Source organism: Bactrocera dorsalis, chromosome 4 (assembly GCF_023373825.1).
Source record: "Bactrocera dorsalis isolate Fly_Bdor chromosome 4, ASM2337382v1, whole genome shotgun sequence".
Classification (NCBI taxonomy): Eukaryota; Metazoa; Arthropoda; class Insecta; order Diptera; family Tephritidae; genus Bactrocera; species Bactrocera dorsalis.
The window spans coordinates 3,776,402-3,804,154 of NC_064306.1; the positions used below are offsets into that span (position 1 = coordinate 3,776,402).

Below are 27,753 nucleotides of genomic sequence, written 5' to 3' on the forward strand. Positions count from 1 at the left end.
TGAATCATTTTACTTTCGCATTTTAGCGTGCCTTTTATTTTACCATTTTTTATTTTCGCTGTTATTTATGTACTTCTTTTTATCGTATTTTTTTGCTTTGAGCATGTAGTACATTCAAATAAAATTAACGTTTTCATGTGATTTTGGCATTGAGAAAATAAGGTTTGCTTAATTTCGCGTTTTAGTTTTATTTTTTCATTTTTATTTATTTTCTGTATAATATGCCAAACTGGTCACATGCCAGGCCATAGTGGAATTTTTTGAGAGAGAAACGTAGAAGTATAACTAGTGATTCATGTTTGCGAATAAACTCTACATGAATAACCGTTTTGCTGACTTTTATTTAATTTCTTTAAACAATTTTTTATTTGCATGTTTTGCCAAAGCTTGCGTATACACCTTTTACCACCTTATTTACATCATATATATTTTTAAATTATTTTATAACAATTTTTAAAATAAATTTTTTATTTTTAAAATATTTTGCCAATATATTTAGTGCTAGTTTTAATGCTTTTGAAATAAAAAAAAAATTAATTCGCTTAAAATCTCTGATAAAATATGTTTTTACAAATTTTGTATTTCTATATTGACTATTGACTATTGACTATTAACTATTAATATTAATTTTTAATATTTTAAAAATATTGAACACTTTTTTGTTACTCAAAATTTTTAAATCTATTTTATTTAAAAATCTCAAATTAGTGTATACTGTACTTAAGTCAAATCTTAAAAACATAAAAAATATTCACATAACTCTACTTCAGCGCCATCTATTGGCTTTTTGAAACCTTAACGTCATAAATCTATAAAATCAATTGATTTCACCACAATTTATATTCAGAAATATGCACGTGACTTGAAATGAAAACAAATTCATACATACATATGTATATATATTGTATTAATAATATTCCAGTTTTAAAGAATTTTAAAAATTAAATTAATTTTTTAATAAATCATATTTTTTTATCGACACTACTTTTGCATACTTAAATTTGCCAATAAATAACATTTTTTTTATTCTTTTTAGTTCCGAATTTGAAATTTTTTAATTTATTGTTTTTTTTTCAAAATCTAATTTTTTCGAATTTTATGTAGTATTTTTTATAACTTTCCACTTCTAAAGCTACCATTACTTTTATTATATGTACCTATATTGGTTTTTTCTTTTAGCCATTGCAATAATTGACATTGTTCAATTGCAATGTCTCGAGAGGCTCGTCCCTCGCCAATTCGATTGAATAATTGCCTTTGACGTCATTGGAGACAAACGGAAAAAAGACGCTTTTACGTTTGCTTAAATAAGGGAATGAAACAGACGTAAATGTTTTTAGAAAAGCAAAACTAATTAGTATGTATGAACATTAAGGTGGGTCAAATAAAACGAATTCTTTTTCACTTCATAATCTAAAATTTTGGTTGATAGACACCTCTAAAGCCGTTGGTAGTATGATCTTTTAATCATAATGGGAAACGGGGCAAAATTCACAAAACGAAGTATGTTTTCAAGTAGTTGGAAGTGTGATATGAATTTATCCATCTGATAATAATAATTGCCGATACAATTAACTTGCAAAACCTTTCTTAGAGGTGTCTATCAGCCAATTTTTCAGAGTACGAAACGAAAAAAACATACTATGTGTCGTTATAGGGGTTTCCTCGGTTTATAACCAGAACATCGTCTTAGCTAGTCCTAAGATTCTTCCAATAAAGACCAATTGTTATGCTCTCAGTCTTGCTCTGAGGTTTCACTACTTTTGTGCTATTCTTTTGCTAGCCTCCACAACTATTGTGCCCTCCATAACTAACTCATTCGGCCCACAATAAATTTAGACATTTTGTTTCTGTAAATCTCCTGGTCGTTTTTTTATTACCGCATTTTTTTTAATTGTTCCCCAAAAAGCCAGTGTTTCGAACCAATTTTGTGAAATCTGAATAAATCGTGACTGATTATTCAAGTCACAGTACAATTCAAGCATTGCTTACCATGTATCAAAATTATAACCTAAAAATACATATAAATGAAAAAGTAATTTAATAGCGACGTCGAATTATTTTTCTCCTCTCCAACTTCTACACTTTCTTATTCAATCCTTTGCAAATACACAACCGTTAACGAACTTCTCACAAAGTTCGAAACACTTGTAGCTTTCGATACATTGTTTTATATTTCTTTCGCCGAAAATATGGACATTTTAAGCGCTGTTTCCGCTCTTTGGCGCAAAAGTCAAAAACCTTTGTACGAACGCAGTCAAACTAAAATTAATTATTAATAAATAATTGCAATAAATTCAGCGCAGTATCAATGAGGGGGTAAGGTTTCAACAAAAAATTACAACAACTACAAATAAAACACATATACACTTGTAAATGTAAACTACCAAATTTGTTGGCCTTTAATTATCCGATACGAAGGCGAATAGCTCAATAACATAAACAAATAATACAAAAACAACAACCACAACGTCTAAATAAAGAAAAGACAAGACAAATAAAGTGCAATTCAACAAATCAAAATTTGCTGTTGACGCCGTGAGAAGCCGCTCGAGTGTGTGCTCACGTTGCAATGGGATCCGCAACGTGCCGTCGGCGGCGTAGCCACACGCAGCCTAGTCGCCAAGTCAAGTCGAGCCGCCGCTGTTTTAGGACAATGTGCCACTTGCTGCAGCTGTGTCATAAACAATGCTGCACAACGGCAGTGTGGTTGTTGTAAAGTGTCAAGGAACTTTGACAGTTGGTAAAATATCTTGCTTTATGTGTATGGATGTGTGTATGTCTGTGCTTTTGTTTTTAGTCAGCATTTCGACGCTTCTTGCCTGTGCAGTTGTTTATCACTACAAAACGAATTGTTTATAATTTTTGAATTTTTTTTGTTATCCACTCTTGTTGTGCAGAATTGTGTAAAGGTAAATGAATTTTGTTTCAATTTCAATGTAATGATATTTAATACTACAGCAGTTATATAAATATGTACGAAACTATGTTATGTCGCTGCTGCTTGCTTGCTATTATTTTGATATATTTTTTAAACTTTTTTCCGATATTTTTTGTACTTTTTTGGATTTTAATTTTATTATTATTGTTTTTTTAATATATATTTTTTTAATTTTTTTTAAATATATTTTTTTTTTAATTTTTTTAAATTTTTTTTAATATTTTTTTTTTCATTTTATTTTTTTTTTTAATAATTTTTTTTTTAATTTAATTTTTTTATTTTATATTTGTTTTTTATTTTGGCATTTGTATAGTTGATGTAACTATAAATATTATTACGCATCACGAATGGTTCGTAAACCCTTTGGCATTTCCGCAGCAGTGCTGAATTGACAGTTTCATTATGTTTTCTTTAGTTTCAACTTTTCGAGTTCTTAGAGCACCATAATTTGAGCCAATTTTAATATTTTTCTGTTTACATGCATTTTCCACCTTTTTTTTTAATTTTTTTTATTAAATTTTATATGCATATATACTTTTGTTGTTGTTTTATTTTTTGCGTTTTGTGTTGAAGTGATGATTAATTCTGTTTGGGTAAATATTAAAAACAACTACGCTACGATATTGTGGATATAATTTACTAGATTCAGCACTTTCTAAGTGCACTTGTTTTTTTTAAATGTTTTTATTTTCATATCGTATGTTTTATTTTGATTAATCATCGTTGTGAAATCGTTGCTGATGGAAATCTCGTATATAACGATTGTTTAAAAATTATTGCCTATAATCAGGCGCTGAGACTAATTTTATTAGAGTGCGCTTTACATTTCAATTGTCAGAGTTATTTTCTTACTACTATTTACCGATCCAAAAAGGATTAGATAGGCGAAATAACAGCTCTAGGCCGAATGAAATCCGAGTCAATTTCGGTACGTAGAACGGGCTGTTGTTCAATTCGTGTTTAGGTCAGACAAGTCTTGTTTACGTTTATTGATTCATATGGTGCTATATTATAAGAAAATGGCTTCGGTAGTCGGCTCCACGTAAAGAGTTCTGACGTAAAGCATCGGCGTTAAGCTAAAGAGATGTCACGTTGCTTAGTTCCATCCTTCGATTCTCACTATTTTGGGTCAGCTTCCAGCTAGTACCCACCAATTCAACTCTATTTAACTAATATATTTCAATTATTTAGGTAGATGAATGTTGCTGCGCTTACTCTCACCCTCGAGTTCGCATCGAAGGTATATTTGTTTCCTTGCACGTGTCGTTATTTGCTGGGATAACTCATATACATATATGTAAATGTATGCATATGCCTTCTTGAAATTAATACTAACTTCGAGCAAATATAAAAGACTTGAGTGACCGTGATGCGCACTAATTTTAAATAAGAAAACAAGTTATGTGTCTACATGCATACATATCTAGTAACGAGTGCATATACATATGTATGTACATATGTATATGCAAAGGTACTTACGTACTAGCTGACAAAAGTTGAACTCAAAGTAGAGAGATGAGAAAAAATAAAAATAGCCTCATACATAGCTATGTGAACAATGTATACGTGTGTGTGCGTAATGCACATAGAAAACAAAGTGATGAACTATTGCGTAAGTTAATTGTGATGGCGAAAAAAGGAAGAGCACAATAATAATCAAAATAAATTAATCAAATCATAACAGACACACGAATAATTTATACAGAATGATATAAATATATATAAATAGCTATAAATACATATGTATGAATGAATAACGGTGGCGAGTGCTTAAGAAATTCGGCTGTCAAAACCGGCGTTGGCTGCCGGTCTCTGCAACAGCTGACACATTTACACATACATAGATATTTACTTATATATGTATATGTACATATACAAAAGTTCATATATTTATTATATACATGCGTATGTATGTTTGTATACATGCCTCTATTTCTATTTGACTTTTGTCAAGCATTTTTGTGAAGTTTAATAAATTTGAACTTTTTGACTAAAGTCAAACACATACAAATATAGTTTTGTGTACATACATATGTGCAAGTATTGGCCTCTTAGTGCCAAGAAGTGCCAATATAGCGCGAAGAAACGACACAAAAACAAAACAGAGAACATAATTAAATTAAAGTGAAGCCTTTTGTTTATTTATATATTTTTTGTGCGAAATCAGGGTCATTTCGCAAACAAAAAAAGAAAAAGAAAACTAATTGATTCATTTAGAAAAAAAACTATGTCCCGCTTAATGGTAGACAGACAGTGGAAACCAAAAAGGAAAGTAAATACGTATGTGCAAACATACATACATACATATACCACAGTTGTATGTGTGCACGCGAATAATACACTTGTACAAAATTTTCATAGAAGTACATACATACATACATATTATACATAAGACATATAGATAAATAGAAAATCATTCGAACGAAAATAATCTCAACTGTTGTCACACGCTTTCGAAATGTAGAGCGATCACTCAACTTGTACATACGTACATACATACATACATACTTGCTTACTCACCTATGCAACATACATGTGTGTATGTGCAGTAAATGGGTGTATACCTTATAGTAATGCTTTAGCTTCTATTTATTTCTGCATTTCATTAGTTTAATGTTGAAAGGCTCGCGTATTTCTAAATAAAAAAATCATAAGATAAAAAAATGAATAAAATAAAAAAAATATATATTTTAAATTAGAAAAAAAAAATTAAATGAATTAAATAAAAGGTTAAAAATGTATATTTTAAATTAGAAAAAAATTTATGTAAATAAAAATTTTAAAATTTCAAAAAAATTAAAAAAAGAAAACAATATTGAAAATAAATTTAAAAATATTTTATAGAGATTTATTTCAATGATTTAAAAAAATTAAAAATTTTGAAAAAAGTAAAATTAATTTAAATAAAAAACTTATATTATAAATTAGAAAATAATTAATGTAAATAATAAATTTAAAATTTCAAAAAAGAAAAAAATAAATAAATTATATATTAAAAGTAAAACAATTTTAAAAATTAAAAATAAATTTAAAAACATTTTGTATAGAACTTATTGATTTAAAAAAATGTTAAATTTGAAAAAAAAAATAAAATGAATTTAAAATTTAATTCTTAAGTTAAAAAAAATATTTTATAGAGAACGTTTCAATTGATTTATCGTCTACTTTCTCTACAAGTACTGAAAATGTCTGGCGCGCCTCAAGATAGGCTAAATTTTTCTGCACTGATGCGTTATCAGATATACATATGTACATATGTATATGTAAATATAAGTAATTATTGGTAGTTTACCAAAACAAACACCTTCAAGCCGTTTTTGTCTAAATATTTTGTAATTGTGAAATAGTTATTTTTTGTATGTACTATTTCAAAAACGATAAGCCAGTACTTGAATTTTTTCTACAATATAGTTGATTGGAATTTTACAAACTGAGTAGTTGTTTATTTCATTTCTTGTATAAGTAATAGCCAAATATTGATAAAATATTTTGCGAAATGAGCCGAGAGCTTACAGAGCTTTTACTTGACGCGCGTAAATTTGTGCAGCTGCCTAAATGCACACATATGTACATACAAATGTATGTATGTGTGTATCTATGTATATTCATTTGTATACAAGTGTGTGCTTGCACTTTTGTTTGCATGTATGTGCATCTATATGTATGTAAGTGTGCAAAAAATAAAACATACACGCACGCGCCCATTGCATTCGGCAATCACACGGCAGGCAGGCGGTAGCAACAAATTATAAGCTAGAAGAAAAGAACAATGAATACATTTTCTCTAAGCATTTTATTTGCTTAAGTAATTTTCGCGTAATTATTGCGACGCAATAAGCGCTTGTAAGCTAAACGGCAGAGTAGGGTCTTACTTGCTTCCATTTCATTGTAAATGTGTGTGTGTGATTTATTTTCTCTTGTTTTTCTTTGCTGTTTATCATTTCTCGCTAATAATTTTGCGGGAGCCTTAAGTCAACAGTCATAAGTTCAAACTAGCATATGATAAATTGCAATAACAAACTAAATATTTAGAGTAAGTTTATGTGTAGAGATGCAGTGCTTACATTGCATTAGTCGGGCATTATATCTGCTTACAAATTTATTTGTGTAAAATCTCCCGGTTGGGCATTCCCGTGCAACGTGATGGCACGTCTCTAAAATTCTGACGTACATAGATAAGTAGAAACGACTTTTAAGTCATGAAATATCTTCAACTTTTTAAATAAATATATTTAATTAACAGTTATATAAACAAATATACATGTATATAACTCATTTTGACTATTCTTGTTCTGCACAGGTATCAGTAACGTATATATAATATATTTAAAAAAGTTGTTCGATAATTGTTTGAGTTGCGCCTTTGGATATGCTACTAATTTGTATAAACTATTGGTTGGAAAATTTGTTGCTTTTCTGTTTTTAAAAGTAAAAAATAAAAAATTACATTAAAAAAGATACATTGTATGTATATTTAAATTATTTTTTATTAAAATTTTTTAACATTAATTAGTTTTTTTTATAGGCTAATCAAAACTTTTGATTTTTGCAAATATTTTTTTTTCCAAAAAAAAAAGTTTTTTTTTTTAATTTAAAATTTAGAGAGTCTTAAAAAATTATGAAATTATTGTCGAAAATCGTATGTTTTCGATCTACACCTAATATCTAAGATGATGGTTGTGTGAAAGTTTCGAATCTATTGGCGTGCTTATAACCCCTTAATTCTACTGAAGCTTTTTTTCCATATAATCACACATATTGTTACCAAAAAATAAAGTATTTCCACTATAAAATAGTTTTAATGAAAATAAATTATAATTCTTGTCAATATTTTTTTTTTTATATCTTTTTTTAAATATTTTTTTTTTTAATATTTTTTTTTTATTATAATTTTTTTAATATTTTTTTTTTTAATATTTTTTTTTTTTTTATTTTTTTTATATATATTTTTTTTTAAGAATCGATAAGCGATTCCGTATTTTCCTTCAATGTTCTTAATTTTTTTTAATAGCGATATATGTAATTGAAAGTTTTAAATATAAACTTTTTTCGAATATATTTCAATTATCGATTATTTATTAAATTTTTTCATATAAATTTTACATAAATAATAATAGTTATTTAAATATAAAATTTTTGATGTCAAAGTATGTATTATAAATTAATTTATTTTACGTGTACATATCTACATATTTACATAATATACCATACACATGCGTTACATGCGCATGCAATTGATTATCTATTACTACTATATTACTTAACTTTTCATTTAGCAAGCATGCATGTAATTGTGTTCCTAAGCTTTTAATTAAATGTTAGGCAATACAATAAAGGTAAATGCGAAGCAGCAGTTAAACTGTAGCACCGCAATGACAAATAGATGACAATGATCCGCACCAATTGCCAGTAGAATATCATACATTCAGCCAGGCAAACGGTTCCCACTTGACGCCTCACCCCACCTTTGTCCGGAGTGTTCAGCAATTATGAAATTATGTATGTGATTACACATTTTCCGCCTACATTTCGTTTTTTGCTGATACTTTTCAAGCCATGCGTCTGGAGCGTGGTCTCTTACAAAGACAATACCTGAGTCTGACATACTTACATATGCACTTGCTTAACTACATACTTTTACCTATATTATTCAGCCATTTAAAGCGAGTAAATATGTATATACGTTGATTATATGATGAAAAATATTTTCCAAATATTTTAAATCTGTATGAATGTATGAATACGTGTACAAAGCATCTCATCACAAATAATCCGTTTCTTACTCTCACACACCCTCTCAAAGACGTCGGCAAACCTCTGTGACCTTGAACTGAACTTGAGCGTCAATGCACTTTCTGCATACATACATATTACATTTATGTGTTCTAATATGTACGTATGTATTTTTGTTTGCCCCCGCCTCTATTTGTATGTATTAAAAAATTGTGTACCGTTAATTTGCTGACTGCCCATAGCCGGTGTTTAGCAAAGCATCCCAGTACCGGTGACCGTTCGGCTACTAGCGGCTACAAAATTGTGTTTTTTTCGTTATTGGCTTTACATACATATAAACGTGTTTGGCATACATATTTATGAATTTGTGTGGGCGTTCGGGTTGTGTATAGACTTTGGATGCCACAAATGATTCAATACGCTTTTTTATACTCATGCAGCCACTGGTTGATGTGTATGTGTGCGTGCAAATTTTGAATGAAATATGTATATATGCGCAAAAATATCTTGAAATCACTACAATTCGCTGAAAGTACTTTCTTAAAATTTTCCTACAAATAAATATAATTAGCAATGCAAATTTCTATAAACTTTAGTATACAGATAAATATTTGTATATTAATTTAAATAATCTTGTGAAGGCTCTAAATACAAATAATAGTAAATTCTATAATAAAATTGAAATTATAGTTACCATAGCTCTTAAGTTATTGTTTTTAAATTAACTTTATATTAAACCTTTTCAGTTTATTTGTTTTTGCATATTATTAATTTTTTAAAATATTTTTTTTTTGTATGTATACATACATATGTTTTTTTCTTAATTTTTATTATCATATATATTTTGCTTTTTTTTATATCTTTTTGTATTGTTTTATATTTAACGTTTTTTAAATAATATTTACACATTGTTTCATTTCCGCTCAGGCAAAAAAATTTGAAAAATACAAATATCAAACTAAATGCATTTGTTTTTGTACATACATATGTATATGTATAAAAAATATATGTTTTCCTTATCAGTTAAATTGTCTGGATTTATTTCATTAAAATAATTTCTAATGCAATGCAATAAGCGCAAATATACATACCTACATAAGTACAATTAGGCATAAATAGATATATACAGATGCATATGTGTAGGTCAGCCAGCTGTTTGCCTTGCCTCTGATGCGAAAACTATTGCCGTCAATTTTACAAACAAAAAAATCAGTAATATCAATAAATGATGCGCAATAATTATACAATGTTAAAAGTAATATAAAACAAATTAATGAAATGAAAAAAAAATAAATAAAAAAAAAATTGAAAGAATTAGTCATAATCGATCAGAGCAGTGTGTGGGACTGCCTCAATGTGTGCATTATACCTGCAAATAATTTTAATTTAGCAAAGAATATATTAAGCAAGCTTATTAAGTAATTTATGCAGCAATTACAAAGTGAATGGGGCACTTAGGTGTATGAAAGCGTTTGTATGCATGTATACATATGTATATCTGCTGTTTTGAGTTTTTTACCATTTAATGTCGATTCTAATTTTTAATTGCGCTTTTATTACGTTTGCATTCTTCGCTGACTTGCATTAGACTGCACTTTAGTACACAAATCACAAAATCTTTTCAAATCATCAATAACGACAGTGGCCATCAAACTGTTAAGAGATCAGTTGCTATGAAAATCTCAAATTTCTGCGAACTGAATTGCGAATTAAAGGTTATAACGCGTAATTTAAATGTTAAAATTCATCTTCTTTGTTCGGAGTTTGTAGCTCTGCCTTGGACAATAACCTGTGCCAAATTTCTTGAAGATATCTGTATAAATAAAAAGGTTTGCCATACAAGGACTTTATTTGGATCGGTTAAACTTAATACCCACCGATCCAAACGGGTTTCGATCGCCGAAAAAACAGCTCTTGGCCGGATAAAATTCGGGTCGATTCCGGTGCGTAGAACGGGCTGTCGTGGGAATTGTTTTATTTGGATCGGTCAGTTTGTATGGCAACTATATACTATAGGAATTAGATTTGAATAAATTTATTGAAGATATCTTGGTAAATAAAATAGTTTTCCATACTACAACTTGATTTTGATCGACCATTTTGTATGACAACTGTATGATTTAGCGGACCGATCTCGGGGATTCCGGCAATTCAGCAGCTTTTTGGGAGGAAAGTACGTTTTTTTACTTCCCTAAATTATATGCCTAGCTTAAAGTTGCTAAATAACGCTTCAACAATCAAGTAGAAAATTGTGTCGAATCTGTGTTTATTACTTCTTTGTGCGTAATTGTAATGGGAAAAATTATAATTTTATTATATTTCCACATAAGCGCATATACACACAAACAGAAGTCATATGAACTCTAAATGCAACCACACTTATTACTCTTTAAAGTCCAAATGTTGCGTTATCATTCCGATTTCCAATCTATTTGTAATTACAATCCCATTATACACACATATGTATGCAAACGTATGTTTGTGTGTGTATATGAGTGTTTGTGTCATTGCCGCCTACATATATGTATGTATAAGTATTACATACTTATCTTATATTCAATAAATATGCGCGCATATAATTAATTATTTGAACTGTGTGGACTTTCTACGTTCCGGCTATTTGCCAATTTGACTGTGTGACTCTGTAAGGTTGGTTGACTGATCAATTGTTTGTTTGTGCCCGCTTTAGATTTGCCGTTTTATAAAATATATTAAATAAAAGTGTCCTCATTTTGTGTAAATCGTACAAATCTACCAACGTATACATATATGTATGTACATATGTATGTGTGCGTATTACAATGCACTTCTTGTTCGCTCACACATGCGTCACTTGCATATGCGTGTATTTATTTATTTCTAATCATGTGAAATGCAAATATTTATTACTTTTACTAAGACGCGTGTGGAAAATATGCTGAGATTAACAGTTTGTAGATGAAAGCAAGATTTCGAACTCAAATGAAAAGAAATTTCAATAACAGTTTTATTATTGATTAAAATGAGAAAAAAGTTTTATCGCAAACTTGTTTTTAATGTGGCCAATATCTTATATGTTAACCAAAGGAATACCGCACAAAGAAAATTATGCGATATTATATAGCATGTGTATATTATATGCGAAAAATTTATCGGCAAAATAATAAAAAATACAACACATTATAATATCTATTTTGATATAAAAAAAAAATTTTAGTCTCTTTTTTTAATTTTTTTCATTTTTAGTATGGAATATAGATTAGAAAATATTGACAGTTTCAGTATGGAAAATTATGTAATTTTAAAATATAGTTTTACTTTACTTTATTATTTGGTATTGCTTTTTAGATTTCTATTTCCCTAAACATACATATGTATATATTTACTTTGTATGCAATTTCGAAACAAAAACGTCTTATTTTTATTTTATTAAAAGTTAATTCTGTAAGAAAGCACACATGTAATACTATTTTTATATTTCTTCTTCAATTTTTTAGAGGCATCAGTTCCACAGTGCGACGCTGCATTGAAAAGGAGACCGGCATCGAGTTTGCCGCCAAAATCATCGATCTTGGCGCCGCCACAGAAGCTGGGGATACCAATCCATATCATATGCTCGAAGCCACAAGACAGGAAATTTCAATACTCAGACAAGTTATGGGGCATCCCTATATAAGTGAGTAGTCTCAAGGCGAAAAAATTCATTTCAATATTAACACAACTAATTTAATGTACTTGCCGTTATTTCAGTTGATCTACAAGATGTCTTCGAATCGGATGCTTTCGTCTTTTTAGTATTTGAATTGTGTCCGAAAGGTGAACTCTTCGATTACCTCACCTCGGTTGTAACGTTGTCGGAGAAGAAGACACGCACCATAATGCGACAAATATTTGAGGGTGTCGAATATATACATGCAAAGAATATTGTACATAGAGATTTGAAACCCGAAAATATTCTACTCGATGAAAATCATAATGTTAAAATAACAGATTTCGGTTTTGCGCGACAACTGAAGGGTGACGAAAAGTTAACAGGTGTGTATAGACATAAATAATTTACTTAAATGTACGCATATTTTGGATTATATGATATTTTTTTTAACATTTAATTTGTGTTTTAGACCTCTGCGGCACGCCTGGCTATTTGGCGCCGGAAACATTGAAATGTAATATGTTCGAAGGCTCGCCTGGATATTCAAAAGAAGTTGATATGTGAGTATCAAAATAATAATATTAAAGAGTGTTAACAGAAACATGCTCAAAATCCATTTACAGTGGATTTGCCATGTCCGTCTGTCTAACCATCTTTATATACACGAACAATACTTTCTATATTTGTTAAGATATCTTTACGAGATGCTATGAATTATTATATCCAAGGCAACGGTACAATCTCCGAAAAAAAATTTCAGTTCAGACAACCATAGTATATAGTAGCTCCCATGCAAGCTGATTCATATCTGAAATCATGTCTTTGTTTGGAAAATTTTTTATTTGACAAAATGTCGTCACGAAATATTGTTTAAGACAACGGTACAAACTTCGCAGAAATTGTTCAGATTGCACTACAACAACAGCACAATGTCCGAACAAACTGTTCAGATCGGAACACTATAACATATAGCTGCCATACGTATTAATCGATTAAAATCAATACGAAGCTTAACGATTTTTCTTGTTCCAACCGTATTTTACTCCTAGTATCCTTGACTTAATTAAATGTTTACTTTTCTTCGTTTACAGTAATCAAAACACGCAGAAAATGCATGATTTTTATATATTATATGTATTTTTAAAATGTTTAATAAATAAATTTTTCAATTTGCTTATCACTCAGTTGGGCATGCGGCGTCATTATGTTCACATTACTTGTTGGCTGTCCACCGTTTTGGCATCGCAAACAAATGGTCATGTTGCGCAACATAATGGAGGGCAAATACAGCTTCACCTCACCCGAATGGGCTGATATATCAGGTAATTCAACTAATTAATGTAAAATAAACAATGCAAATACTAATATTGTCGAAAACTGCTTGCTTTTCGACTTACAGAGGATCCAAAGGATCTCATACGGAAATGTCTAGTCGTCGATCCAGCGAAACGAATCACAGTGAAAGAAGTATTAAAGCATCCGTTCTTCAATCAGATGGTGAGTCAACATAAGCTTTTAAGCGCGAGAGACCATTTTAATACATATACTAGTTTTATTATATATAAAAAGGAATATTTAGTTAAACAAACGCACATAAACTTGTTGCTCACCCCTCTACTTCTTCACAATACAAGTATACGAGTATTTTGCTTAAGGTTAAGACGTCTTGCAGTTTTCAAATGAGTATTTTAAACTTTTCTATACATACACAGTGGAGAGCGATAATACTGTCTCTCTTACGGTCTCTACCTACACCAATACACCAGTAATTTTTTGAATTTCAGCGCGCATTGTAGGCAATATTTTACTTTTCAGCTTTTTTGTATGTAATTTTTTGTTAATTTTTCTTTTTTTATAACTACGCTCAACAATTACATTTCTTATTATTTTTTAGCATAGTATTTAAATTACATTCTACTTTTATAGTACATTTAGTAATAGTACATTTTACTATTTTACATGCCTATATATAGTTTTATATTTCTACTGGTTACTTATCTAAGTTGTCCATAGAAGAATTCTTTTTTTGAAAAAAAAACTATTTTCTTTGTTTTCTTATAATTTCTAACTATGATTTTCTTTCTTTTTTCTTTCATTCATTCACTACCCACATATTGAAAATTATACAAATTTCGAATTAAAATAAAAAATTAACAAATTCGGCTATCGTACAAAATTTTGTGATTGCCAAAAACTTACACGTCTCTAATATACCAACATCTATGTAATTCGAATACAAAAAAATCTAATAACCTATAAAAATTGCGCCACAATTTTGTAAAACGTTTATTGGGTAAACAATTAATACCATATTCGTATAATCAATCCATCAATGAAAAACGTTCGAATGTTAATACACGAAAAGTTATTCGAGCAAAATATCGATGGACTGAAGCGCAGCCTATCCACCAAATCTAGGAGAATGAGTCGCATCAATGACATTGCACTGGTAACGAAATGTTTCTGCCTATTCAACAGAAACGAAAACAACAATTACAAAAACAAAACCAACATTCATAATATTTATAACAACAATAACACTTATTGTTACTTTGCTAACATTATAAATAGTACAACTACAAAAAAACGAAGAGTGATTGTGTTGATCTTACTACACTACCAATTCTCCTATTATTTATTAAAATTATTTTAATTAAATTTAACTCGATTAGCTGCTAACTACCAAAGCCTTTTCGTTTCTGCATTGATTGTTCTCCTAACAACATGAGTTTTGTTGCATACTATCAATTAAATCGAAAAAGAAAATTTGTACATTGCACTCGGCCCGAAGGTGGAGATATAAACCAAGTGAATGATTTTTTTTTATATTTATAAATGAATATTATGAGATATTATAAATTTTTAATTGAAAAAAATTTAATTTCTACATTTTTTCTGACACGAAAAAAGCTTTATTGTAAATATAAATTTAAAAAATTTTTTTTTTACGATAACTGTGTTTTATAAAAATTTATATAAACAAAAAAGTGATATAAATTATCTTTTTAAATGTGATTTTCTACACCATATTCGCCATGTGCAAAGTCCAAGTTTTTTTCACATTATTTCTTGCCATGCCATTATTTTTTTGTTGATTTTATTTTTTGTGTTTCTTTTTTTGTAAACGTTTTCTTGTTGTTAATTTTGTGCGCGTCCCGTTTTACAATATACGTTTAGACTTGCAATTGCATTTTTATGCTCTTTTTTGGTTATGTGTAAAGTGCATTTATTTATTTTAATAGTTTTATATTTAAAATAAAAAGTAAGAAAAGGGCAAATTTGTTTGTTGATTTTATGCAAGTAAATTAAAAAGAGAATAAAAAAAAATTACTACAAAATTAAAGATCGTAGTACAATAATAAACTAAGGAAATAAAGATATGCCCTCAAAAAACATTTAAAATACAAAAAAAATATATATGAATATTATGTCTTTGGTTTTGTTTTCTATAAATCTGTTTCAAACATGAGTTTCTACTTTCAAAATCACAATTTCCAAATTTAATTTCGAATTTGCTTGTATTTGCATACAACAATTTGCCATTGCAACAGTTTTATTGTTTTTATTTCTATTTTAATTAGTATAAAATATGTTTTTTGCATTAAAATTTTGGATTTTTTATATATATTCTAATTTTTTGCTGTTTGCATGTTTAATTTATTTTGAAAGTTTTATTTATTTTTCAAATAAATTGCATGTTTTGCTCCTAAATCATATGTACTTCTTTTATTATTTTAAGAAAACTCTATTTTTTTTAATAATTTAAAGGTGCATATATAGATTTTTGTGTTAAAAAATAAAAAAAATACAAATTTGGCACACTTGAAAATAAAAATTATTGAGAAAAAATTAAAAAAGCACAAAAAACTAAACAAGGAATATGAGAAAGGCAAACTTATAAAATTAACATTAAAAAATATAACTTATAGTTATAAAAAGAGACGCAATGAAATTAGCACTTCTGGTAAAGTTTGATTTGAATATTTTTACTAAAATTGTAGGGAAAATGTTTTACTTAAGTTTAGAAAATAGTTATGATTGTACAATTTGTTTTTGTAGCATTCAAAGCATAATCTACAAGCTTTTCAAAAGTGCTTGTTATACAATTAAGCTGGTTGTTAGTAAAAGCACTATTTATCAGAGCTCCAGGCGGTTGGTGCCGCTTAAAAGGCAGCCCTCTTGTTAACAACAACACTAAAGTTTGATTATGTTTTCACTTTTACTATTGGAGATACACGTTTTGCCCCACCTCAGCGTACATCAGCGTTGGTTTATAATAGGAGTATAGAATTCTACCCGTGGTCTGTGTTCCAACCCCCTTTTCCCTTTCACCCCATAGTATACCACACATATATAAATGTATAAATCAAATAATTTGTTATCTGTAAAAAATGATAATCGGCTTAACATTGAGCATTCATCACATGTGCGTTTATTTGCCAAACAAATATAAAAATTATAATTTTAGAAAAATTTAAATTTAAAAAAATTAAATCGAAATGTTATTGTACCCATTTCTAATTGTCAACCGATTTCAACCAATTTCCTCCCCACACACACTGTCCTGCTCCCCGTGTTTTTTTCTCTTTCTCTCTCTTTATTTCCATTTATTTTTAGGTTTTATGCTCCGAACCGTCGACTGATGGCCGCACCACTTATCAGCTGAAATCGCAAAATCTACGCAACTCGCCTAGCAGTGGCGCGCAATTGTATTACAATCCTAATATTATTAAAACACAGACGAACTATAGTTACAACAAACTACCGTCAACGTATGCCAGCAATAATATTAGCAATAACAACAATCGCAAGAGCATGACAAACATGTACTTAAGCAAACAAGCGAGTAATCAAAGCAATAATAGCAATAACACCTATACTACAAACGCAACTACTTCCCCGAGTACGACATTCCCTCAAGCGTACAATAACAATTACAATCAACGCAACTATCAAAGTAATGGTAATGCGTTTGACAACACTACGGCTGGTCCGACTACATTCCTCCCAACAAATCAAAATAATAACAGTATTGGCAACGCAACGCCGGCGCCGACGCCATTTATAACGCAAGACCAGCAGCAACAACAGTTGCTCTATCAGCAGCAGCAACAATTTATACAAAAACAACAGCAAACATATGAACAACAGGTGCCAACAACACAACACTGCGACCATTATCACAACAAAAATCATGATCAAAGCTATGATAATCATTATCAGCATCATCATAATAATAGTACACATGCTCCTCATTGTCCACACCATCAACATCATCATCACCATCACTTAAAACCCTATTTGCATTATTGTGAATGTCAGCACAGTCAAGTGCAGCCAGTAGTAACGCAACAGCAATCTCAACAACAAAAATACAACGGTACACAGTCATTAACCGGTGTTAGTATATCATCCACATCAACCACAAGCCCATCCCACATACCACTAGCGACGAACCCACCACAGCAGACAGCATTGACAGCGGCAACAACGGCATACGCGGCGACCACAGAAAATTACTGTGTTGAGTCCTTAAATTACTATGCACAGGTTAGGCGACTTAATGACAAAACACTTTTCCTTTGGGTATTCACTTGTGCTTAAACAAAAATATCATATACCGCGTTTACAAATGTTCCTTATGTGACTAATTACAAGGTTTTGAGTGTAGAGCGTAGCTGGAGTGCCCAAATTGAAATTAAATCAATGTGATATGTGTGCACCGAATTAATTTTAACTAATTTATTTTTCGCTATTAATATTCTATTAAACTGACAAAATTTTCACTAATAAAATATATATCGTTGAAATGCCAATTTGAGTCTCACATAGAATCAACAAAAATTGTAAAGGTAAAATTTTAAATAAAAGTGGTTTTATGCATAATTTTTCAAATATAAAAATTAGTAAAAATAAAATGTGTGCATAAAAAGAAATTATGCCAATAAAATAGCGTTTCGGCTATAAAAATAGTGTTTATAAAAAAATTTAAACAAAAAGCGTCATTAGAAGAAAGATTAGTTGTAGCTGAACTCGACTACGAATTTGTGTAATAATTGTCTGCCAAACTACTTCTAGCTACGCTAAATACTCCAATTTATAGAAACTCTTTCTGGTCTAATATGAAAAAATTACATTCGTTTTTTTTTTTGTTTTTGTGAATTAAAATTTTAGTCTGCTAGTGACCATGTTCTTTACTCTCACATTACAAAAAACTTTTGATCAACTATATTTTCTTTCAATAGACTTTTGTAGCTTGTTTATTGCTCATGCTTTACTGTTTCCGCTTTAGATGACGTACAAATATAAATATATTTACTCAATATTGATTTGTAGGTTAGTTTGGCCCTCTAGCTAATTTTCCCCAAACAACTTCAGCACATTTTTACATATTTTAAATTAAGATTGTATCTCTATATGCACCTTTATTTTGAAAACGTACAATAGTCTAGCTTAATATTGTATTTAACTATATTTTGAGAGCAACGAAGTATGTATATTGTTTAATGCTTGCATGTAACAGTAATATTAAGCTAAAAGTTGCCTAAACTAACAGTATTAACCACTAACACTCTTGCATGTTTAACATATTTTGCTCTTTTTTATAATAGAAAAGTAAATTTGAAATTTAAGTTTAGATTTTTTTTTATTAAATACAATCATGTTTTCTTACTGAATATACATATTTTTAACGTTTATTTTGTAAGAAATTTGTTTATTAAATGCTTATGTTGTTTTATACATATTTCTGATATACTATTTAACCTTATTTTCCATTTTATAATTTTAGTTTGGTATTTTAATTATATATTTTAATATAATATTTAATAATATTCTATTTATCTAGAATATTAATATTTCTTAGTGAGCAGTGTCATTAGTAAACTTTTTATTTTCAATGTATAAAATTTTAAAAACAAAAATATTAAAATCGCTTTTCTCACAATTTTTAAACTAAACCCCACAACAACATATGTATGTACATAAATACTGTATGTATGTATGTGCTTGGATTCAGGGTTTTGAATATTTTAATTAAAACTTTTCGATTAAACAATACATTTTAAATTTTTATTCCCAAATCAGAAAGAAAAATTAATACAATAATGTTTTTAATTTAAAAATTGTAGTAACAAATAAAAAAATATTTTTGTATTCAAGAGCTGGAATTTAAATGGATAAAAGGAGAGATTTACAAATTGAGAACCAAAATTAGAAGTTATTAAATTTAAATAAAACAAAAAAGAGCTATTTTAGAATTTTATGAAAAAAACATTTAATTTTTAAAAGATAGCCAAAATAGAGCAACATGAAGTAATTTATAATTCTAAAACATAAATTTTCTAATTTTTCATTATAAACCTGGTGTTAACATTTTTTAGTTTTCAAACTGGTATTTAGTATTCAAAAATTTTCTTTTGTTTTTTAATCCGATTTAAAAGTAAATATTGAATCCGATTTTTGTGATTTTCAAATCTACTACAATATACTTATGTACATATGCATGTGTGTATATATTCGCTTCGTTGCCAAAATCACTTGTAGTACACGGGCAAGTTGCACGCACAATCGCATAGTAATGCATTGCATATGTATGTATGTACCTTTCGGCGGCGCATAATATACTATCTTATGTGTTGTTGTTGTAATAAAAGCATTATCCTGGCTTTTAGTTAATTAATTTATTTTCTCATTTCCAAATTCGGCGAAACTCACACACATAATTTTTCCTTAAATATATTTACATACATAACTGTGTATATACATATTTGTATTTGTGTGTGTGTGTGTCTGTGTGCGTTTAATTGATTCACATTTATTTTCGCAATTTAACTTAATTCAATATATATACATACATATAATTTGACTTATACAATATACATACATACATATATACCAATCAACAAACATACATACAAATTTTTTAACATTTGCTATTATTTTTTCTCTTATTCCGTTACATTTCTATGCATTTGTATGTACTCTGGTAATTTGTGCGTGTGCAACAAAACTCCTCCCCAACCACATACATACATACAAACTAAGTACTACCTGTGCCTTGTGTGTGCAATTTGTGTGGTTCTACAACAAAACAAAAAAAAAATCAATTAAAAAAATCTCCAATACATATACCACATACATATTTATGTACTTTGGTGCTTATATATGTATGTGTGTGTTAATGCAATCTATGCATGTGTGCGTGCATACGTAGCGTCTTTCAATCAGTTGGTGTTGTGGCAATGAGAATTTGCTTGTGAGTACCAACAACAACAGCTACAACTATTTAAATGCAAAATTCTATATTATTATCATTATTATTAAATTAATATAGTGCTAGCGTTATATGCTGGAAAAGTAATTAAAATTTTAAGTATGTTGAAATTAACCGTTAAACTAATACAAACAATATATAACCACTTTTTAGTTTATAATTATGCATGCAGTTAGTTTCTGATGGCATTTTTCTACTACATATTTTAATTTTTATTGATACAATTAGCATGTAGGTTTATTTTTTTTTGTAAAATTACCATACATTTGTTGGTTTTTTATTAGTTTGTTCGTTTTGCTTGTTTCTTTGTTATAGTTATTTGTTTGTTTAGCAAATTTAGTTTGTAGTTTGGTTATTCAAATGTTTGTATGCACTTTTATAAATATTTGACATTTATTGAAATTTTCTCAATATTTTCTAAAATTTACAAATAATTTTTTAGTCTCTTGTCCATTCTTTGCATTGCCTCTTTATGTTAATTTCGAATAGATATATCATATTTCCACACAAACACTAACAATTAACAAAAGCTGCAAAAGACAGTAACACAAACCAAAGAATAAAAAATATTTAAATTTTGAAAACAATATTTAAATTTTGAAAAAATATTTAAATTTTGAAAAAATATTTAAATTTTGAAAAAAACATTGAAATTTTGTAAAAAATTATTTAAATTTTGTAAAAATACTTAAATTTTGAAAAAATATTTAAAGTTTGAAAAAAATATTTAAATTTTGAAAAAACATTGAAATTTCGTAAATTTTGAAAAATTTTAATAAACGCATTTGTTTTTTTTTATATGTAATTCTCTATTATTGATATAAAATTAAAGAAAATAGTACAAAAAGTAGTAAAATAATATAAATATTTAAACATTTTTAATAACTAATGGTGTTCATAAATTTTTTTTTATTTTTTTTTTTTATGTAAAAATTTTAAATGTTAATATTTTTTTTATAAAGTTCTTTTTTGAATTTTTAATTTCGATGGAAGTTTTCATAAAATTTTTTATTTTAAATTTTATAATAAATATTTTAATTTTAAATTTGAGAAGTATGCTTAAATATTTTTTAAAAAGAAAATAACACCGGTTGGCAAGATTTTTGGCTCTGTGTGTTTCTTCTACACCAATCTAAGGGAAATATGTTTTAATAAAGTTTGCTTTTGTAGAATTTTTTTACGTACTTCATTTGTGTTTGTAACAACAAAAACAAAAGCAAACTTTAAGAGCTAAAAATAAAAATTTTAGTATTTTCAATGCTTAGAATCCGAATCTGAGCATAAAAACAGAAACCCAAAAATTTTTTGTTGACGGGTGTAATTAATTTAAATTTGACATTAAAAACATTGAAAATAATAGAATTTTTAAATTTAAACTGCAAATAAATAATTATGTGTTAAATTATTTGAATTTTTTTTTTTATAAATTAGTTTTTTTCATTTTAATTATTTTTTACTATTCTGGTTTATGTTATTGCGCATCGACTGTAGTTAGATTTTCACTTAGCAGATTTGAACAGTCCATTTCAATAGCAATTTAATATAAAAACGCCTTTGACTTCTACATACATATACATATCTGCTACAAAATAAAATTAAAAATTTCAAATTTAGACTTTCAATTAAATTGCTGGCTCGAAATTGACTGTAAATCGCTGTCAATGTACTGGAAAATTAAAAAAGTGTAAATGAAAACTATAAAAAATTGTAAAAACTTAATAAAAAAAATTATATATAAATAAAAATAAAAATATATAAATAAAAATAAAAAATAATACATAAATAAATTATAATAATTGCACAAAAAAAAAAGAATAAATAAATAAAAATAATTTATTTTAATAATAATTGATGATTTATCGCAACAAAAACAGAACACCATTACGTAAAAGATTTTAATATTTTTATAATTAAATATTACATTTTTTCAAACAAAAAATATTAAAACATTAGAAAAAATATTGGTTAATTTAACAATATATACAAATACTTATATATATATACATATTTTTTTTTTAATTTTCCAACACATTGACGCTTACATACATACACACATATACATATTTACGTCTGCAGTTACATTTAACTAATCAATTTGTTCAATCACATATTTTTTTAATTGGCCTACGACTAGTTTTTAACAGATATATTTCTTTCTTTTTCTCTTCCATTTTTTAATTTTTTGCAATTCATAAAATTTTAGCTGCGTAAACAAAGTCGCTTTAATGCACGCAAGAAATTCCAATTCGCCATATTGGTTATACGTGCTATGATAAGAATCCGCCGATTGCGCTACACCGCCGAGCCATTACGCGTCGAAGAGGCTATACGCGATCCATATCGGGTCAAGGTGCTGCGTAAGGTAAGTGAATGCGCTTAACGATTAAAATAGTCGACAGTATGGCATTTCAGCGCGATAGTTTTGAAACTTGCGTACATTGAAGTATGTTTCAGAATTAATCATTATACAGCAAGTAGCCTTAGTGAAGATAACTCCGTTGCTAACTCCCATTTAATACTCAAAATTTTAGAGAGTTAGCTGCATTTTCCTCATTCCATTCCAACATTGTTAAAAATGGCCAATTTTAGTCTATTGTGAATGAAAAACTAGCAACACTGACAGCTGTTTTGCAAATTTTCTATAAAAAATAAGAAGTTTTGTTATGTTGCAGTTTTAAAAATAACGTGTTGATATGTTTTTGTATTAAAAAAATGGTTTTGTAAAAATTGATCGGCAAACAATCGCAATGTGTATCTTCTATCCATTTTCATTAAAAATATTATAAAAATAACAATCAGCTGTTTACGAGAGTTTCAAACTCGCATAGCTGCCGTCTGTCAGTTAAAAATTTCGATCTGATTAAGTGTGCAGTTAATCCGGATCCTGTAAAATCCTATCCTGTAAACTTATTAATATTTTTATGGAAAATATACGAGTTTGTCATTTGACTATGCCCACTTTTTGACGCATTGCTGTTACGATAAAAATAGTCGAATGTGTTAAATTTTAGCTCGAGAGTTGCATATTTTGCACCTTATAAAGCATAAAATGCTACATATTTATATGGCGAGCAGGTTTGTTTTACAACTGATCGCATCCAGTTTTTGGTACAGTGATGTGTCCATAAAAATCGTCGACAATGTTTATTTTCAACTTCACAGCGTTATTTTTGCCAGCTCATAAAAAACTGATATAAGTGGCTGAAGTTTTGATTTGTGAAGGCACCTTTCCAAATTATTATTATTTTTTTATTTTTTTTATAATATTCTATTCATATTTATGTAGTAAATATATTTACATAACCTCACATTCTCACCCATACAGGTGATTGATGGCTGCGCTTTCCGCGTTTACGGGCATTGGGTGAAGAAGGGCGAAGGCCAGAATCGTGCCGCACTCTTCGAGAACACACCACGCACAGAATTGCATGCGCTCTACATAAACAACTTGAGTCGATAGTTTGTCGAAGACTCAATACCGTGAAGCATAGACGCGTACGGCGCGCAGAGTGGTGTACATAAAGACGATAGCCGAAAGCGTAAAGTGCTGAAACTTATGAATTACTGAACTTTAGTGAAACATGTGAGAACTCCTTTGCTTGCTATTAGCGTTTAGTGGGCTGTTGGCCGAAAATTATTATGCTTATGATTATTTTAGTTGGTAAGTGAGTTTAAAACAAATGCTTGTTGAATTCAGCCATTTTTTTGTAATTGTTTGTTTGCACTTTTTGAAGTGCAGTTATTTTATTTAATATATCTACATATATTTCTTTTTTAATTTCATTAGTAATTAGGCAAACTTGTAGTAATATACAAACGTACATATAAATATAGTGAACAAATCCTAATTATCGATAATTTGCAATTAGGCAAAGCAAATAGCAAAATGAATTGAAAAAGTATAGCAAAATGTGTGTTAAATACATACATACATACATTCAAATCTAAACTGATAAATGATATTAATGAATTGTTTAACTTTTGCTTTAGTTTGTATTATTTATATAGTTTAATTTTGTTAAGCCTTAAAGCTTTGTACTTTTAAGCAGCTAAGCAGCTGGAGAAAGTATAAGCAAAAAACCATAAATTAATACCAAATTATTTTATATACATATAATTAATTAATTAAAATTAAACTAAATTTTAATGAACGAAATAATTATAGTAATAAATAGCTGAATACAGCGGTGCAAAACAAAAGCAAAAACAAAAACAACATTTGAAGCTAATTAACTCGTTTTAAGTTAAATACGTTTGTACAACTATGTGAACGTTGAATTTTAAAAGTTGAATTTCAAAGCGCAAAAATATTTATGCATTACATTTAATGCTGTGACGTCAAGTCACTATCATAGTTACTACATATTGTGCTTTATTATTTTTTAAACATATTTTTATTACTAAACGTAGTTGCATGTATGCACATTGAATAAAAGGAATTGGCGTTTTCAAAACTTAAACGCCATGCACACATACACACACGCATATACTTTATGTACATATATATTATACATACATGCATACATCTATACATACATATCTCACAATATACTAAAAAGAAATGTAAAGCGTTAAATTATGCGCAAAACTAAATCACTGAGGTCACAATATTAATTCAAAAATCGGCAAATTCATTATTCTAAAAATTACACTAGTTTGCGGTCATTTGGCGCCTGTGATGTTAAAGGCTGTTTCTTGCTAGTTTCGTGTTGCTAAAACCGAAAAATATACTAAAAATTGCCTATCTCGTAGGATCAATACAAAAAATGAACGAAAAAGTCTATGGGTGTAGGGCACAAACCGTCACTGTTTACTAAAATCAAATTCGCAATCAGAACACCTCAAATACCCTATATACAAAAATAAATAAAAAGTACTGACATTTTCTCCTATAATTTTAAACATTAATACTCTCACACAATTTTTGTTAAGAGATTTTTGTTAAAACTTAGAAAAATTACACTTTTAACTTTAACTTTTCGAATCAAAACACAAATAATTTCCACAATAGTCATTTAACATCACTCACAAATCTTTTCTAAAACAACTTTTCTTTAAATGTTCATTTAGCAAAAATACAGATTAGTTTTCAGAAATTCACAATATTTACAAAATAATGTAAAATAGTCTTGTAAATTTAAAAAATATTAATTTGACGCTAAAAATATAGTGGCATAAAAATTATTACTCAGACGTTTGATACATTTATGAATAATATAGAAAAAATCCTTAAAATACATAGAACTTAATTTTATACAATATATAGTTTTTCAAAATTTCTGCAACTTAAAAATGCTTACGAAAATTAATTGTAATGAGAAAGAATAACAATTCACGCCATACATATGTATACATAAATATAAAAATGTAATTTTTGTTGCAATTAATTTTTTAATCACTTTATTTGTGCTCAGAATAACATTCAGAAATAATTGAAAAATATATAATTTTATACATATTTATGTAAATATGTACACATACACATACATGCAGATATATGCATAAAAGAAAAATAATTAAGTAAAAAAAGTTGGAAATATAAAAGTAAACTTAGATGAAATGTAACTATCAAGTACCTCCAGTGTTTTACGCGCATATTTTACACATGTATGTAGCTATGTATTGAATAAAATATATTTGTATGTGTTACACACATAAATCGCAATAGCAATTATAGTGCATAGATCACATATGAATAGAAATGTATGCGCATGTATGTATGTAATTTGAACATCAACGAATCACTCACAAGAAAAACGCAAAAGAAATTGTGAAAAAATAACAATTTAATAAACACTTACGTTGTTACAGTGAATAAACATGTAACTAAAAGAAATTGTTGTTTTATTTGCCACCATATGTAAAGGAATGTACAGCAAAGTTTGGGTTCGTACTGTACAAAGTACTGTACGGAGTGCAAAACTATCAACTTCCGCTGCCTAAAAGTATGCTACAGAAATGCGATTTTGCAAGTCGCAGACACTTTCTGCTGCGTTATGCGCGCCTGGTGCAAATCGGGCAAGTTGGCATCTGCAATTTTGCGATTTTCCCACCGGGTGACTCAAGTGATTTGAAAGTTTTTTTTACTTGAAATATATAAAATAAATCGTAAAAATAGTAAAAATTCTTTAAAAAAATTAAAAAAAATATGAAAAAATATAAAAATTCTTAAAGAAAAAATATAAATTCTTAAAAAAAATAAAAATTATTAAAAAACTAAAAATTAATAAAATTTAATAAAAATTCTTTACAAAAACTTCTTAACTGAAAAAAAATTCTTAAAAAACAATAAAAATTCTTTAAAAATATAAAAAAAATTTAAAATTCATAAAAAAAAGTAAAAATTCTTAAAAAAATAAAAATTCTTAAAAAAATTAAAATTCCTAAAAACATAAAAATTCTTTAAAAACATAAAAAATTTTAAAAATTCTTAAAAATAAATAAAAATTATAAAATTTTTCTTAAAAATAAGTAAAAATTCTTTAAACAAAATTAAATATAAAAATTCTTAAAAAATTAAAAATTCTTAAAATAATACAAAATTTAAAAAAAAAAATAAAAATTCATAAAAAGACCAACAAATGCGATTGTTAAAAAGTGCTTTATTAAATAAAGTTTTTATTAATAACTATATTTACAAAAAATGCAATTTATAGCAGCTTTCTGATAATAAAAATTATACGAAGTGCAGGATTTTAGTAATTTTATGATAAGAAGAACATTTATCCTCCCAGTCTTCTTTTTTGCGTTCGATGTTGGCTCTAGGTCTAGCTATTAATGTACATATTCTGCAGTTAGTGCACCGCTAAGGACACCCCATGATTAGTAAATATCAGCAATTGTTCTGAAAATATAAAATATGTATATTTGGATTATTTGTAACTAAATTTCTTTTTATCATATGTATTCGTTTGAAATATAATAGTTTTAAGAGTTTTAGAAAAAATTTTGTTATTTTTTTACACAAACGTCTCTATTATGGAAATTTCAGAGCATATTCGCCAATTTAACGGCTCTTATGGCTTTTTCGACAGGTGTTTGCTTCTTTTGCATTTGCCCCACTTTAAACCGACATCAGCTCCTCAATCAACAAATAACCCAATTCACACACAAACACATGTGTGTACTGCTCCCAGTTGCATTCATGTGTGCATACATACATACAAACGTACA

The 27,753-nt window shown here is 28.1% G+C and overlaps 1 protein-coding gene across 13 annotated transcripts in view; it reads left to right on the forward strand.

Moving 5' to 3' along the window:
- LOC105232036 (phosphorylase b kinase gamma catalytic chain, skeletal muscle/heart isoform) overlaps positions 1 to 26,416 on the forward strand; it is a 32,579-nt gene extending 6,163 nt beyond the window's left edge. For 7 of the 13 annotated variants that reach the window (XM_049454094.1, XM_049454095.1, XM_049454091.1 and 4 more), the window contains 10 exons: positions 12,151 to 12,329; positions 12,404 to 12,688; positions 12,775 to 12,865; positions 13,491 to 13,627; positions 13,705 to 13,802; positions 14,671 to 14,754; positions 16,923 to 17,456; positions 20,521 to 20,562; positions 22,784 to 22,942; positions 23,906 to 26,416. In XM_049454094.1, coding sequence (XP_049310051.1) covers positions 12,151 to 12,329; positions 12,404 to 12,688; positions 12,775 to 12,865; positions 13,491 to 13,627; positions 13,705 to 13,802; positions 14,671 to 14,754; positions 16,923 to 17,456; positions 20,521 to 20,562; positions 22,784 to 22,942; positions 23,906 to 24,040 — 1,744 coding nt within the window. In that variant the 3' untranslated portion in view covers positions 24,041 to 26,416. The remainder of the gene's footprint in view (positions 1 to 12,150; positions 12,330 to 12,403; positions 12,689 to 12,774; positions 12,866 to 13,490; positions 13,628 to 13,704; positions 13,803 to 14,670; positions 14,755 to 16,922; positions 17,457 to 20,520; positions 20,563 to 22,783; positions 22,943 to 23,905) is intronic. The other 6 variants (XM_049454096.1, XM_029552710.2, XM_029552715.2 and 3 more) reach the window with 6 other exon arrangements.
- The last annotated feature ends 1,337 nt before the right edge of the window (positions 26,417 to 27,753 follow it).